Genomic DNA, 17,864 nt, shown 5'->3' with positions numbered 1-17,864 from the left:
CCCCAAGTGTCACAACCAGTTACGCCCGCTCAAGCGACGCCTAGCAACTCTAGCGCGTCTAACTCTTTTACCTTACAAGATTTGGCGGCAGTTATGGATAATTCCCTCTCAGTATTTTTATCTAAGCTGCCTGTGTTACCTGCAAAGCGTGATAGCTCTGTTTTAAGAACAGATTATGAGCATTCTGACGCTTTAGTAGCCGTATCCGATATACACTCACAACGCTCTGAAATGGGGGCGAGGGATGTGCTGTCTGAGGGAGAAATTTCTGATTCGGGAAAAGTTGCTACTCAGACAGACTCAGATACGTTGGCTTTTAAATTTAAACTAGAACACCTCCGTTTATTACTCAGGGAGGTATTAGTTACTCTGGATGACTGTGACCCTTTGGTTGTCCCAGAGAAATTGTGTAAAATGGACAAGTACCTAGAAGTTCCTGTTTACACTGACGTGTTCCCGGTCCCTAAGGGGATTGCGGATATAGTAACTAGGGAGTGGGATAGACCTGGTATTCCGTTTGTTCCCCCTCCTGTTTTTAAGAAGATGTTCCCCATATCTGACACCACGCGGGACTCATGGCAGACGGTCCCTAAGGTGGAGGGGGCTGTTTCTTCACTTGCTAAACGCACAACTATACCAATTGAGGACAGTTGTGCTTTTAAAGACCCTATGGATAAAAAGTTAGAGGGTTTACTAAAGAAAATTTTTGTTCTTCAAGGTTTTTCTTCTCCAACCTATAGCGTGCATTGTTCCTGTAATTACTGCAGCTGCTTTCTGGTTCGAGGCGCTGGAAGATGCGCTCCAGACGGAGACCTCATATGAGGATATTATGGACAGAATTAAGGCTCTTAAGCTGGCTAATTCTTTTATCACAGATGCCGCTTTCCAACTAGCTAAGTTAGCGGCAAAGAATTCAGGTTTCGCCATTCTGGCGTGCAGGGCGCTATGGCTCAAATCCTGGTCGGCCGATGTGTCGTCAAAATCCAAATTGCTGAACATCCCTTTCAAATGAAAGACCCTTTTCGGGCCTGATTTGAAGGAGATTATCTCAGAAATCACTGGGGGAAAAGGCCATGCTCTCCCTCAGGACAAGTCCTTTAAGACAAAGAACAAACAAAATAATTTTCGTTCCTTTCAAAATTTCAGGAGCGGTCTCGCTTCATCCTCCCCTGCTGCAAAGCAAGAGGGTAACACTTCACAACCCCCAGAGCAGCCTGGAAACCTTACCAGGGCTGGAACAAGGGTAAACAGGCCAAGAAGCCTGCAGCTGCCTCCAAGACAGCATGAAGGGGTAGCCCCCGATCCGGGACCGGATCTAGTAGGGGGCAGACTCTCTCTCTTCGCTCAGGCCTGGGCAAGAGACGTACATGATCCCTGGGCCTTAGAGATTGTATCCCAGGGATATCTTCTAGAATTCAAGGACTCCCCTCCAAGGGGAAGGTTCCTTATTTCTCGTCTGTCTACAGACACGACAAAGAAAGAGGCGTTCTTACGCTGTGTAGAAGACCTACATACAATGGGAGTGATCCACCCAGTTCCAATTGCGGAACAAGGGCTAGGGTTTTACTCAAACCTGTTTGTGGTTCCAAAAAAAAAAAAAAAAAAAGGAACTTTCAGACCAATCCTGGATCTAAAAATTCTAAACAAATTCCTCAGAGTCCTATCATTCAAGATGGAGACCATTCGGACAATCTTACCAATGATCCAGGAGGGTCAATATATGACTACCGTGGATCGTATCTACATATTCCTATCCACAAAGATCATCACCAGTTCCTCAGGTTTGCTTTTCTGGACTAGCATTATCAGTTCGTGGCTCTTACCTTCGGGTTGGCCACTGCTCCCAGAATTTTCACAAAGGTGCTAGGGTCCCTCCTGGCGGTGCTAAGACCGCGGGGCATAGCAGTGGCGCCTTATCTAGACGACATCTTAATTCAGGCGTCGACTTTCCAAAGAGCCAAGTCTCACACAGGAATTGTATTGGCCTTTCTGAGGTCTCACGGGTGGAAGGTGAACATCAAAAAGAGTTCTCTCTCCCCTCTCACAAGAGTTCCATTCCTGGGAACCCTAATAGACTCGGTAGAAATGAAAATATTTCTGACGGAGGTCAGAAAGTTAAAACTATTAACTACTTGCCGAGCTCTTCATTCCATTCCTCTGCCGTCTGTAGCTCAGTGCATGGAGACAATCGGACTAATGGTAGCGGCAATGGACATAGTCCCTTTTGCATGGATACACCTCAGACCACTGCAACTATGCATGCTCAAACAGTGGAATGGGTATTATGCAGATTTGTCTCCTCAAATACAGTTGGACCAGGGGACCAGAGATTCTCTTCTCTGGTGGTTGTCTCAGGATCACCTGTCTCAGGGAATGTGTTTCCGCAGACCAGAGTGGATCATCGTAACGACCGACGCCAGTCTGTTGGGCTGGGGTGCAGTCTTGGACTCCCTGAAAGCTCAGGGCTTATGGTCTCGGGAAGAAGCTCTTCTCCCGATAAACATTCTGGAACTGAGGGCGATATTCAACGCTCTTCAGGCATGGCCTCAGCTTGCTGCGGCCAAATTCATCAGATTTCAGTCGGACAACATCACGACTGTAGCTTACATCAACCATCAAGGGGGAACAAGGAGTCCCCTAGCAATGATGGAAGTAACCAAAATAATCAGGTGGGCGGAGGATCACTCTTGCCACCTCTCAGCAATTCACAACCCAGGAGTAGACAACTGGGAAGAGGACTTTCTAAGTCGTCAGACTTTTCATCCGGGGGAGTGGGAACTCCACCCGGTGGTATTTGCCCAGCTGACTCAGCTATGGGGCACTCCAGAATTGGATCTGATGGTGTCCCGTCAGAATGCCAAACTTCCTCTTTATGGGTCCAGGTCCCGGGATCCCCAGGCGGTGTTGATAGATGCTCTAGCAGCGCCTTGATCCTTCAATCTGGCCTATGTGTTTCCACAGTTTCCTCTCCTTCCTCGTCTGGTTGCCAGAATCAAGCAGGAGAGGGCGTCGGTGATTCTAATAGCACCTGCATGGCCACGCAGGACTTGGTATGCAGACCTAGTGGACATGTCATCCGTTCCACCACGGACTCTGCCAATGAGGCAGGACCTTCTACTTCAAGGTCCTTTCAAACATCCAAATCTAATTTCTCTGCGTCTGACTATTTGGAGATTGAACGCCTAATTCTATCTAAGCGTGGTTTCTCTGAGTCGGTTATCGATACCCTGATTCAGGCTAGAAAGCCTGTCACCAGGAAAATCTACCATACGATTTGGCGAAAATATCTTTGTTGGTGCGAATCCAAGGGTTACTCATGGAGTAAGATTAGGATTCCCTGAATATTGTCTTTTCTCCAAGAAGGATTGGAGAAAGGATTATCAGCTAGTTCCTTAAAAGGACAGATATCTGCTTTGTCTATTCTTTTACACAAACGTCTGGCGGAGGTACCAGACGTTCAAGCGTTTACTCAGGCTTTAGTCAGAATCAAGCCTGTTTATAGACCTGTGGCTCCGCCATGGAGTCTGAATTTAGTTATTTCATTTCTGCAAGGGGTTCCGTTTGAACCTTTACATTCCATAGATATTAAACTTTTATCTTGGAAAGTTTTGTTTTTGGTAGCTATCTCTTCTGCTCGAAGAGTTTCAGAGTTATCTGCTTTGCAGTGTGACTCACCTTACTTGGTGTTCCACGCAGATAAGGTAGTTTTGCATACCAAACCCAGTTTTCTTCCTAAGGTTGTGTCTAATAAGAATATTAATCAGGAAATTGTTGTTCCTTCTCTGTGTCCTAATCCTTCTTCAAAGAAGGAACGTATGTTACACAATCTTGATGTTTTTCGTGCTTTAAAGTTCTATTTACAAGCAACTAAGGATTACAGACAAACAGCTTCATTGTTTGTCATCTATTCTGGTAAGAGGAGAGGTCAGAAGGCGACTGCTACCTCTCTTTCCTTTTGGCTGAAAAGCATCATCCGTTTGGCCTATGAGACTGCTGGCCAGCAGCCTCCTGAAACAATTACTGCTCATTCTACCAGAGCAGTGGCTTCCACATGGGCTTTTAAAAATGAGGCTTCTGTTGAACAGATTTGTAAGGCAGCGACTTGGTCTTCGCTGCATACTTTTTCCAAATTTTACAAATTCGATACTTTTGCTTCTTTGGAGGCTATTTTTGGGAGAAAGGTTTTACAAGCAGTGGTGCCTTCCATTTAAGGTACCTGTCTTGTTCCCTCCCTTCATCCGTGTCCTAAAGCTTTGGTATTGGTATCCCACAAGTAAAGGATGAATCCGTGGACTGGATACACCATGTAAGAGAAAGTAATTTATCAGGTAAGCATAAATTCAGTTTTTTCCTGTGTTTTTTGTGAGGTTTTGGTAGACCAGCCTGCGCAACTGTGTTCACATGCCTGGGTAAGGCTACGACTTCCAAGCATAAAGGAATATCTAGCACTACTGAGCCGTCCACCTCTGAGGGTTCTCAGTCCCGTGAGGTGTGTTCCCTAATGGTGTCCCCTATCCCACATGCAGTGCCCCAGGGTCAGACTGTTGCACCTTTGGGGGAGATTGCTTGTCCGCCTGATTCCACAGACCAGCTTGAAATGGCAATCGCTAAGGTGTTCCATGCTTTGCCGCATTCTTCTAAGTGCAAGCGTAGGGCTTTTCAGAGTGGCCCGACCCAGGACCTGTCGCTGTTGGATGCCCCTGTAGGGTGGTACAACAACAAGGCCCATTCTGACGCTTTGGAAGGGTTCCTTTCTGGGTCAGAGTCCACGTCATCTAAACCTTCGGCAGCAGAGGAGCCTGGTTTTAAGTTTAAGATGGAGAGATGGAGAACTTTCTTACTAAAACAAGTACTGACTACTTTGGAGGTTACTGAACCGAAGCTTCCAGAAGAGTCCTCCATTCCTAAGTTGGATAAGGTTTACGAGGACAGGGTGGTGCCCCAGACCTTCCCGATTCCTGTCAAGATGGCGAACATTTAAAGAATGAATTGGAGCGATCGGTTCTTCCTTTTCCCCTTCTCAATTTAAAAAGCTTTTCCCCATTCCGGAGGCCCAGCTAGAGTTATGGGGGACCATTCCCAAGGTGGATGTGGCCATATCCATGCTCGCTAAGCCCACGACGATTCCTTTAGAGGATAGTTCTTCGTTCAAGGAGCCCATGGACAAAAAGTTGAACATGTTGGGAAAGGCCTCAGTTGCCAGAGCTGCGTCATATTGGTGTGATGCCTTGTTTGATATGATTGAGGGTGAACCCTCTTTCGAGGAGGTACAGGAGAAAATAAAGCCCCTAAAAGTAGCCAATTCTTTCATTCTTGACGCCAATATGCAAATTATCTGCCTGAATGCTCAGGTGTCAGGTTTTTCTGTTTTAGCACACAGGGCTCTGTGGCTAAAATCATGGTAAGATCCTTTTCGGTCCAGGCCTGGACTCGATTATATCCATGGTTACGGGAGGCAAGGGAGCCTTCCTTCCCCAGGATAAGAAGGCCAAGCGCCAACAGCCCGCCGCAAAAGCGGACCAACCCAAGGGTGCCTCGAAGCCTGCTCAAGCTTGGAACAAGTCCAAGCAGAACAAGAAGCCCACAGAGACTAAGTCTGCATGAAGGGGCGGCCCCCCGACTGGTCTGCGGACCGAGTGGGGGGCAGATTGTCTCTATTCTACAGCGCTTGGTTGCAGGATGTTCAGGACCCCTGGGTTCTGGAGGTCGTCGCCCAGGGTTACAGGATAGGGTTCAAGTCCTCTCTGCCCAGGGGCAGATTCCTCCTGTCAAACCTGTCTTCAAGGCCGGAAAAAAGAAAGAGGCCTTTCTGGGGTGTGTGAGGGATCTCTCCACTCTAGGTGTTATCGTACCAGTACCCCATGCAGAAAGGGGTCTAGGGTACTACTCAAATTTGTTTGTGGTTCCATAGAAGGAGGGCACATTCCACCCGATTCTGGACCTCAAATGTTTAAACAAGTTCCTGTCCGTTCAATCGTTCAAAATGGAAACGATCAGATCCATTCTACCTCTAGTTCAAGAGGGGCAGCTAATGACTTCTATAGACATGAAGGATGCCTACCTTCATTTTCTGATTCACAGGGACCATTTCAGGTTCCTCAGATTTGCCTTTCTGGACCAAAATTTAAAGTTTGTGGCTCTTACCTTTGGCCCCGAGAGTCTTCACAAAGGTTCTGGGGGCTCTTCTAGCGGTTGCAAGATCATGGGGTATTGTGGTGGCACCTTACCTGGACAACATCCTGGTTCAGGCGCTGTCCTTCCTTCTGGCAGAGACCTATATCGGGGGACCGCTGCTTCAGTTACTTCACTCTCATGGTTGGAAGATCAATTCCAAGAAGAGTTCCCTGGTTCCCAGCACCAGGGTAGAGTTTTTGGGCACAATCATAGATTCAGTGGCCATGAAGATGGCGTCTTCCTGTCGGGCCCTTCAGTCTGTAGCGAGGCCCTCCATGGCTCAGTGCATGGAGGTGATATGGCTCATGGTTTCCAGCATGGACATCATTCCATTCGCCAGATTTCATCTCAGACCTCTTCAATTGTGCATGTTGAGACAGTGGAATGGCGATCATACGGATTTGTCACAGCTGATATCCATAGATAAGCGGACTCGGACCTCCCTCTCCTGGTGGATCCGCCCGGATCATCTGTCCAGGGGGACATCCTTCCTGATACCATCCTGTGAGATTGTGACCACGGACGCGAGTGTGGAGGGATGGGGAGCCGTTTGGGGTGCCAGGATGGCACAGGGAAAATGCTCTCGGCTGGAGGCTGCTCTTCCAATAAATATTCTGGCACTACAAGCAATCTACAATGCTCTGAAGGCGTGGCCCCGTCTGGGGGGGAAATCAAATTCATCAGGTTCCAGACGGACAATATTACCTCCGTGGCTTACATCAACCACCTGTGGGGTACAAGGAGCTCCCTCGCAATGAGGGAGGTGTCTCAGATTCTGGAGTGGGCGGAATCCCATAGCTGTTCGCTCTCAGTGATCCACATCCCAGGTGTGGACAACTGGGAGGCGGATTTTCTCAGCAGGCAAACCTTTCATCCGGGGGAATGGTCTCTTCACCCTGAGGTGTTTGTGGAGATCTGTCGCAGATGGGGGACGTCGGAGATCTATCTCATGGCGTCAAGGTTGAAGTGCAAGCTTCCCCGATATGTATCGAGGTCAAGGGACCCCCAGGCAGAACTGATAGACGCATTAGTAGTGCCCTGGGGATTCGGTCTCATGTAAATATATTCTCCGTTACCGCTTCTTCCTCGTATAGTGGCTCGTATAAAGCAGGAGAGAGCGTTGTCCATTCTGATTGCTCCTTTGTGGCCGAGGAGGACGTGGTTTGCAGATCTGGTGTTGGTGTCATCCTCTCCACCGTGGAGGTTACCCTGTCACAGGGATCTGTTGTAACAGGGTCCCTTTCTACATCAGAATCTTGATTCTCTGAGGCTGACTGCGTGGAGAATGAACGCCTAGTCTTAGCCAAGAGAAGTTTTTCTGAATGTGTGATTGACACTCTGGTTCAGGCAAGGAAGCCGGTTACTCAAAGCATCTACCATAAGGTGTGAAGAGCTTACTTGTCCTGGTGTGAGAGACATGGATACCCTTGGCATAAAGTGAGGGTACCCAGGATTTTGTCTTTTCTCCAAGAGGGTTTGGAGAAGGGTCTAACCGCTAGTTCCCTGAAGGGTCAGATTTCGGCTTTATCTGTTCTGTTACATAGGAGAGTTGCTGATCTCCCTGAAATTCGTTCTTTTGTTCAGGCCCTGTCTCGAATCAGGCCTGTCTTTAGGCAGTTTGCTCCTCTTTGGAGCTTAAACTTGGTCCTTAAGGTCTTGCAGAAGGTTCAATTTGAACCTATGCATTCTCTTGACATACAAATTTGGTCCTGGAAGGTTCTCTTCCTGTTGGCTATTGCATCGGCATGCAGAGTCTCTTTGCTGGCGGCCTTGCAATATGATCCTCCTTATCTGGTGTTTCATGAAGATAAGGCTGTTCTTCGCATGGGCTTGGGGTTTAATAGTTGTTCCGTCTTTGTGTCCTAACCCCTCTTCTCCTAAGGAGAGGTTACTTCATAATCTGGATGTGGTTCGTGCCTTGAAATTCTATCTTCAGGCTACAAAGGATTTCAGAAAATCTAAATCTCTTTTTAAACATAGTAACATAGTAGATAAGGTTGAAAAAAGACCGAAGTCCATCGAGTTCAACCTATACAAATCTAAAATACAGACAAAAATCTCCAGTTAAGCTTAAATAACCCACTAAAAGGTGACCCATTTAATACTAGCAATCATATCCATGAATTTTGTTTATATACAGAAATGTATCCAGACTATTTTTAAATGTATTTAGGGTATTGGCATTCACTACTTCCTTTGGTAATGAGTTCCACAATCTTATTGCTCTTACAGTGAAAAAACGTTTCCGTTGCAAGAGATTAAATCTCCTTTCCTTCAACCTTTAAATTGTGACCTCTTGGAATAAACAGAGCTTCTGCCATCTCTGTATACGGGCCTTGAATATATTTATCGAAAGTAAGTCACCTCTCAAGCGCCTTTTTTCTAAGGAAAACAGACCCAGTTTGGCTAGCCTCTCCTCCTCATAGGTTAAATTCTCCAATCCCCTTTTTAGCTTTGTGGCCCTTCTCTGAACTTTTTCTAGTTCTGCAATATCTTTTTTTGCAATCGGTCCCCAGAACTGCACTCCATACTCAAGGTGAGGTCTTACCAGGGCTTTATATAGTGACAGAATTATGCTTTCCTCCCTTGAATCAATGCCTCTTTTAATACATGCTAGTATCTTATTAGCCTTTGTAGCCGCTGCCCTGCATTGTGCACCCATCTTTAGCTTATTATCTATTACTACTCCCAAATCCCTTTCCTCCTCTCTTTGGCTAAGTCCATACTTCTAATTTTTGCAGATCCCTTTGTAACGAAAGTTCATCCTGCTCTGACCTAATGACCTTACTTAACTTAGTATCATCTGTCGCTATTTAATCCTTGCTGCAAGTCATTTATAAAAATATTAAAAAGAACAGGGCCCAGTACTGATCCCTGGGGAACTCCATTGATTACCTTTGTCCAATCTGAGTATGATCCATTTACTACTACTCGTTGCTCCCTATCTTTTATCCAGTTATTTATCCATGAGCTAACATTTTTAGCTATTCCCAGTCCCTTTATTTTATGCATTAATCTCTCATGTGGCACTGTATCAAATGCCTTTGCAAAATCTAAGTATATCACATCAACTGATTCCCCTTTATCTATATTTTTACTTATTTTTTGTTGTATATTAAGGGAAGCGCAGGGGTCAGAGGGCTTCTGCCACTTCTTTGTCTTTTTGGCTGAGGAGCCTGATCCGCCTGGCATATGGGACAGCGGGACATAAGCCTCCTCAGAGGATCACGGCTCATTCCACTAGAGCAGTGGCTTTGTCTTTGGCCTTCAAGAATGAGACCTCTATGGAGCAGATTTGTAAGAGCTTGGGTATATGTTCCCAATAGTAATTGAATAAAGCAGTGGACTCTCCTCCCCTTTAGATGGAAAACATAAATTATGCTTGCCTGATAATTTTATTTCCATCATGGGGAGGAGAGTCCATGGCTCCAGCCCGTATCTCTGGTGGGCGGCCCTAAATTTAATCTATTCTTCTGGCACCATTTATACCCTGATAAATAAATTGATAAAATCAATAAATATAGTCGTATGGTCATGCATATGCATTATGCTGAGTCGCCATACTTACAGTTAGTGAGCTGTAACCTATCATTTATGGAATAAACCTTAACCTATCTTATGGTCAATGAACCACTCTCCTATTAGTTTTGCAGGTTGCACTGTCCCATGTTTATTTATTTATTTTTTCAGTTGTTGTTGGGAAATTCCTATACCTCCAGGTGTTTTGACCAGGTAGATCTTACTGTTATAGGTTTATGTTAAAGTGATGCTTACCTACCCATATCAAAGGGCATTCTAAATCCATTCAGCCTCCAATACAACTTACAAAGCAGTTACATACAGCTGCCTTTTATTTATTTATGCTATCACCTGGTCTGCTCCCTGTATACTTTGAATAGGTGTTACTCCACTGTTCTATATCCAAGATGGAGTGGATTACTTTGATAGTTGAGCTGATAGATTGTACAACCCATAAGGTTATCCCCTGCAACCCCTCCCTTGTTTTAAGCTCTTAATTTCTAATAGCGGCAACATATACAGTACAATAAGTTTTTTTTTTCCCTTTATTTTTCTTACACTAAGTTGATGTAATTAACAACATTAGAATATCAATATACATACTAAAGCGATAATCTAGCCTAGTAAAAACATAAATAAACGAGGTTCTTGTCTGGAGACCCAAAAGTGGTTTCCTCTATTAGCAATGGTCTCCCATACAATTTTTTTAATGCAAATTTTTGAGGTCCAAGAGTGACCTCTGGTATCAGCTCGGAGGCTCTCCAGAATATTAGGCATTCTATCTGTATACTATATCTCTAAAATGTTCTTTTGAAATATACTATGTATTTATGGATTTGTACCATGTGAAGTTTACAGAAGGTTTTTTTGTCCCATGTTTGCCTTACTTTGAACCTCAATAAAAACAAAATAAAAAAAAGATTATATAATATTTGTAAAGTTGTGATATGGCCCCACTTAAATAGATTTTCTAACGTTATGTTGTATAGATCTGGGAATATTCATATTTAAAGGTAATTATAGCACTCAGAGAGCTAACTGTACTAAATGCTTGTGCTGAATCAATAGCACATATGTAATAACCTAAACAGCTGATCTGTATCACATGAATTTTTATGCGTGCCTTTAATTATACCATACGTACAGTTAATCAGAACCATTATTTATTATTATCTGTCTAAACCATTTAATATACTTTTTACAGACAGAGCCAAAGAACTGAGCAATATCAGGTATTGATGTAGCTGGAGTGAATAAGGGAACCTTCTTCCTGAGTACAGACATTGGAGCCTGTTATCAGCATGAACTCATATGTGTTAGGTGAGTAAAATAGATATTATGCTGACTTTAATTACTGGGAAAATAGAATAGATCACTCATTAAACAAATATAAACTATTATATTTATATCTGCATCTTTAAGAACATTTGTGTCAGTGACGTTATAAAGAAGGAGCAACCCCCATTGGGCAGAGGAGGAGGGTAAAAAATACTACTCCCCCCTCTGTCCTTTTAGACAGATCATGTCCAACAACTGCATAACCTCACCCCCTGACCTGGTTCATTACTCAGAACACCTGTAACTCCATCTTCCCCTGCCCTGACCTCGCTCATCCATAACTACTCTTATGCCTACCTTGTTCCCATTTGTGGAACACCCACAACTCCCCCAGTGTTCCCCACCCCATAACCACCACTGATTTGTGTGCTTAATTTTACAGTGAGTATTATTAAACTAATAACGTTTTTGGCTGTTTATATAAATAGAACCACAGCCGAAAGCTTAAGATTATCATAAGGTCACTGCTTCTTATCCTCTCAAAACATCTCACACTGATAATTAGTCTGTGATGATTAAGACTGGGTGAGCATGAGCCGTGCAGAGCTGTATGTGCATTTGCTTGTGCAATGTTAAATGAGGATGGTGGATGCCACCTCTCTTTCCCAGAATACAGATGTATTTCTTCCCTGGCTGAGAACATTATCCACACGCACCTTGTTTAATGCAGTCCTATAATGTCTTTTCATCAGTAATCAGTAATTTAGTTTACTATGATGTAGTAATGTTTACATTCTAGTCATCCTTTTTTAATTTGTGATTTACAGGTAAATAAATTTAAAAATACATAACGGAAGATATTTTTTGAGTATAAAAAATGTTTTTTAATTCAGATGAATTATATTATAAAGAATAAACATTCTTATTTTTCTTTATTCCATTTCTTTTTATGTAGACAAACACATGAATAGTTCATATCCATCCTTCACTATAGGAAGCAACAGAATGATACCGCAAACTCTAAAAGTCTTAGACACTAATGACTATTCACAAACATTGGGGATATCACAGCAGCTATTTAAAGAAGATGGTGAATTGGCAGGAACCGTGAAGCAATCATTATGTTCAGAGAGTAATTTAGTAATCAAACAAGAGGACAACATTTATGAGTTATCTAGTGAAATTATTATCCCAGAGGATACACCACACACATTTACTGAGTTTTCAAAACCTATTAAAGAAGGGAAAAAACTACAGTCTAGCCAAATGATTCATACAAAGGAGAAATCTTTCAAATCTACAAAATGTCAGAAAAGCTTTAGATGGGAGTCGCCTCTACTAGAACATTACAAAATTCACACAGGTGAGAAACCACACACATGTCCTGAGTGTGGCAAATGCTTTACTCATAAAAAGATTCACACCGGAGAAAAGCCGTTCACATGTACAGAGTGTGGAAAAAGTTTTACACAAATGTATTGTCTGAAAACTCATGAAATGATTCACACAGGAGAAAATCCTTTCACATGTACAGTGTGTGGAAAATGTTTCACAGAAAAGTGTAGTCTGAAAACTCATAAAAGGAGTCACACAGGAGAAAAGCCTTTCACATGTACAGAATGTGGAAAAAGTTTTACACGTATGAATAATCTGAAAACTCATGAAAGGATTCATACAGGAGAAAAGCCGTTTACATGTACAGAGTGTGGAAAATTTTTTACACACAAGAGTGATCTGAAAAAGCATGAAAGGATTCACACAGGAGAAAAGCCTTTCACATGTACAGAGTGTGGAAAAAGTTTTATACGCAATAGTTATCTGAAAATTCATGAAAGGATTCACACAGGAGAAAAGCCTTTCACATGCACAGAGTGTGGAAAAAGTTGTACACACAAGAGTGATCTGAAAATTCATGAAAGGATTCACACAGGAGAAAAGCCTTTCACTTGTGCAGAGTGTGGAAAAAGTTTTACACATATACATTGTCTGAAAATTCATGAAAGGATTCACACAGGAGAAAAGCCTTTCACATGTGCAGAGTGTGGAAAAAGGTTTACACGAATAGATAATCTGAAAGCTCATGAAAGGAGTCACACAGGGGCAAAGCCTTTTACATGTAAAGAGTGTGGAAAATGTTTTACAGGAAAGAATAATCTGAAAACTCATGAAAGGATTCACACAGGAGAAAAGCCTTTCAAATGTACAGAGTGTATAAAAAGTTTTACACAAATAAATCATCTAAAAAATCATGAAAGGATTCACACAGGAGAAAAGCCTTTCACATGTACAGAGTGTGGAAAAAGTTTTACACAAAAGAGTGATCTGAAAACTCATGAAAGGAGTCACACAGGAGAAAAGCCTTTCACATGTACAGAGTGTGGAAAAAGTTTTACACATATGAATTATCTGAAAACTCATGAAAGGATTCACACAGGAGAAAAGCCTTTCACATGTACAGAGTGTGGAAAAAGTTTTACACATATACATTGTCTGAAAATTCATGAAAGGATTCACACAGGAGAAAAGCCTTTCACATGTACAGAGTGTGGAAAAAGTTTTACACAAAATAGTAATCTGAAAAAGCATGAAAGGAGTCACACAGGAGAAAGCGTTTCACATGTACAGAGTGTGGGAAAAGTTTTACACATATAAATTGTCTGAAAACTCATGAAATAATTCACAAGGGAAGAAACCTTTCACATGTTTATAAAGTAGAAAAAAGGTTTTCCATTTAAAGGGAAGGAGAGTCCTCGGCTTCATTCATTACTAGTGGGAATTAAGAACATGGCCACTGGGAGGCAGCAAAGACACCACAGCCAAAGGCTTAAATACCTCCCCCACTCCCCTCATCCCCCAGTCATTCTTTGTCTTTCATTACAGGGGGTGGCAGAGAGGTGCTGGAAAATCGGAGGTCTCCCCTCTTGTAAGGTGTATCCAGTCCACGGATTCATCCATTACTTGTGGGATATTCTCCTTCCCAACAGGAAGCTGCAAGAGGATCACCCACAGCAGAGCTTTCTATATAGCTCCTCCCCTAACTGCCACCTCCCAGTCATTCTCTTGCAGCTCTCGACAAGGGAAGCAGCTAGAGAGATGTGGTGCATTAATGTAGTTTATCTTCAATCAAAAGTTTGTTATTTTCAAATGGTACCGGAGTTGTACTATTTTAGCCTCAGGCAGAAAGTTGAAGAAGAGTCTGCCTGTGGTCTTTGATGATCTTAGCAGGTTGTAACTAAGATCCTTTGCTGTTCTCACACATAACTGAAGAGATGGATAACTTCAGCTGGGGGAATAGCGTGCAGGGTCTCCTGCTCTGAGGTATGTGCAGTTTTAAATTTTTCTAGAGAAATGATAAGCTAGAAAATGCTGACAATACCGGATTTATTTAAGGTAAGCCTGATTACAGTTATTTAATAACGACTGGTATCATGCTTGCTGTAAAGGGTAATATTTTTATTATTTACTCACATTACTGAATAGATATAACGTTTGCTTGAGGTGTATAAACGTTTATTTCATATTGGTGATAAAACTTTATTCTGGGGTCCAGTTTTTCCACATGGCTGACTAGATTTTGCCTAGGGATAGTTTTTTAAGGCCCTCTCACTGTGAGTACAGGTTGGGAGGGGCCTATTTTCCATTAGTTTTTGCAGCTTGAGACATCCAGCTTCCCTGAAGGAGTCCCCTGAAAATGTAGGACCTCTCTAAGGGGTTTTTGTGCCTTCCAAATTCGTTGTATGGGCAGGTAGGGCCACAGTAGAGCTGTGGCAGTTTGTTGTGACTGTTTAAAAACGTTTACAGGTATACCTCACTTTACAGCGATTCGCTAATACAGCGCTTTGTGGAGCTGAAGTTCAACCTCCAAGGATTTTGAAACAGTGCTGTAATCTTTGTGTGATTGCGAGAAAAGTTACTTGCACCATTTTGTTATGTGCAGTTCACTCTGTTTACAGCATTACAGTGCAATCTGTGTCTCAGTGCTATAGTCTGGCAAATTTACTACAGTAATTGTCACTATTTTACAAGTACAGTATTTATTGAATACTAATTGAATACTGTGCCGTGCTACTGTTAAACTAAACATAGCACTATTGCACCCCTAATATATGTTAGTTTAAACACACTGGCAAGTGAAAAGAAAGCTAAAACTGCCTTGTTTCACTTTAAGGCGCTTTTCACTTTACAGCGGGGCTCCGGTCCCTAACCCGCTGTATGAGCGGAGAATACCTGTATATCGTTTTTTTGATCCGGTTTTGAAACTAAGGGGTTAATCATCCATATGCAAGTGGGTGCAATGCTCTTTCAGCCTATTATACACACTTTAAAGATTTCGTAAGATTTACTGCTTTTTTCACTGTTTTAGCAGTTTCTGTGATTGTTTTTTTCTCTTAAAGGCACAGTACCGTTTTTATTTTTTGCTTGTTCACAGTTATTAAAGTGTTTTCCAAGCTTGCTGGTCTCATTACTAGTCTGTTTAAACATGTCTGACATAGAGGAAACTCATTGTTCATTATGTTTAGAAGCCATTGTGGAACCCCCTCTTAGAATGTGTACCAAATGCACTGATTTTACTATAGATTACAAAGACCATATTCTGGCTTTAAAAAATTTATCACCAGAAGAAATTGACAAGGAGGAAGTTATGCTGTCTAACTCTCCCCACGTGTCAGATCCTATAAATCCCGCTCAGGGGACGCCAAGTACATCTAGCGCGCCCATTGCGTATACCTTGCAAGACATGGCGGCAGTTATGAATCATACCCTTACAGAGGTATTATCTAAACTGCCAGGATTGCAAGGAAAGTGAGACAGCTCTGGGACTAGAATAAATACAGAGCTCTCTGACGCTTTAGTAGCTATCTCTGATACACCCTCACAATATAATGAAGCTGAAGCAGGGGAGCTTCAATCTGTGGGTGATTTTTCTGATTCAGGGAAGATACTTCAATCTGACTCTGATATGTTTACATTTAAATTTAAGCTTGAACACCTCCGCGTATTGCTCAGGGAGGTTTTAGCAACTCTGCACGACTGTGACACTATTGTAGTCCCAGAGAAATTATGTAGATTGGATAAATACTATGCAGTACCTACTTACACTGATGTTTTTCCAATCCCTAAAAGGTTTTCTGAAATTATTACTAAGGAATGGGATAGACCAGGTGTACCGTTCTCTCCCCCTCCTGTTTTTAAAAAGATGTTTCCTATAGACGCCGCTACACGGGACTTATGGCGGAGGGAGCAGTTTCTACTCTAGCTAAGCGTACCACTATCCCTGTCGAGGACAGTTGTGCTTTTCTAGATCCAATGGATAAAAAATTATAGGGTTACCTTAAGAAAATTTTTATTCAACAAGGTTTTATTCTCCAGCCTCTTGCATGCATTGCCCCAGTCACTGCTGCCGCGGCTTTCTGGTTTGAGTCCTTAGAGGAGGCTCTACAGGTTGAAACCCCATTGGAAGATATTATTGACAAGCTTAGGGCCCTTAAGCTAGCCAATTCATTTGTTTCTGACGCCGTTGTTCATTTAACCAAGCTAACAGCTAAAAATTCAGGTTTTGCTATTCAGGCGCGTAGGGCGCTATGGCTTAAATCCTGGTCAGCTGACGTGACTTCAAAGTCTAAACTTCTCAACATTCCCTTCAAAGGACAGATCCTATTCGGGCCTGTACTGAAGGAGATAATTTCTGACATCACTGGAGGAAAAGGTCACGCCCTTCCTCAAGACAGGTCCAACAAATTAAGGACCAAACAGTCTAGTTTTCGGCCCTTTCGAAACTTCAAGAGTGGCGCAGCTTCAACTTCCTCTAACACAAAACAAGAGGGAACTTTTGCCCAGTCTAAGCCGGTCTGGAGACCTAACCAGGCTTGGAACAAGGGGAAACAGGCCAAGAATCCTGCTGCTGCCTCTAAAACAGCATGAAGGAGCAGCCCCCGATCCGGAAACGGATCTAGTAGGGGGCAGACTCTCTCTCTTCGCCCAGGCTTGGGCAAGAGATGTCCAGGATCCCTGGGCATTGGAAATTGTGTCCAAGGGTTATCTTCTGGAATTCAAAACCTCTCCCCCAAAAGGGAGATTTCATCTCTCACTTTTATCTGCAAACCAGATAAAGAGAGAAGCATTCTTACGTTGTGTTCAAGACCTCCTAGTTATGGGAGTGATCCACCCAGTTCCGCAGGAGGAAGAGGGACAAGACTTTTATTCAAATCTGTTTCTTGTTCCCAAGAAAGAGGGAACATTCAGACCAATCTTAGATCTCAAGATCTTAAACAAATTTCTCAGAGTCCCATCCTTCAAGATGGAGACTATTCGATCCATCTTTCCTATAATCCAGGAGGGTCAATACAGGCACTACCAGTTTGTGGCTCTTCCCTTCGGGTTGGCCACGGCACCAAGAATCTTTACAAAGGTTCTAGGGTCCCTTCTAGCAGTCCTAAGGCCGCGGGCTATAGCAGTAGCCCCTTACTCAGACGACATTCTGATACAGGCGTCGACTTTTCAAGTTGCCAGGTCTCACACGGACATTGTTCTGGCATTTCTGAGGTCGCATGGGTGGAAAGTGAATGAAGAAAAAAGTTCTCTATCCCCTCTCACAAGAGTTTCCTTCCTAGAAACTCTGATAGATTCTGTAGAAATCAAGATTTACCTGACAGAGGCCAGGTTGTCAAAACTTCTAAATTCCTGCCGTGTTCTTTATTCTACTTCTCGCCCTTCAGTGGCTCAGTGTATGGAAGTAATCGGCTTAATGGTAGCGGCAATGGACATAGTGCCGTTTGCCCGCCTACATCTCAGACCGCTGCAACTCTGCATGCTCAGTCAGTGGAATGGGGATTACACAGATTTGTCCCCTCTACTAAATCTGGATCAAGAGACCAGGGATTCTCTTCTCTGGT

The 17,864-nt window shown here is 43.1% G+C and overlaps 1 protein-coding gene across 1 annotated transcript in view; it reads left to right on the top strand.

Annotated features, from left to right (window-relative positions):
* LOC128661300 (uncharacterized) overlaps positions 1 to 13,962 on the top strand; it is a 370,282-nt gene extending 356,320 nt beyond the window's left edge. The window contains exon 7 of the mRNA XM_053715570.1: positions 11,932 to 13,962. Within this exon, the coding sequence (XP_053571545.1) occupies positions 11,932 to 13,623 (1,692 nt within the window). The 3' untranslated portion in view covers positions 13,624 to 13,962. The remainder of the gene's footprint in view (positions 1 to 11,931) is intronic.
* The last annotated feature ends 3,902 nt before the right edge of the window (positions 13,963 to 17,864 follow it).

Source organism: Bombina bombina, chromosome 5, assembly GCF_027579735.1.
Source record: "Bombina bombina isolate aBomBom1 chromosome 5, aBomBom1.pri, whole genome shotgun sequence".
Lineage (NCBI taxonomy): Eukaryota > Metazoa > Chordata > Amphibia > Anura > Bombinatoridae > Bombina > Bombina bombina.
Note: the sequence above shows the minus strand (reverse complement) of the source record. Positions and strands in the feature narration are given on the sequence as shown.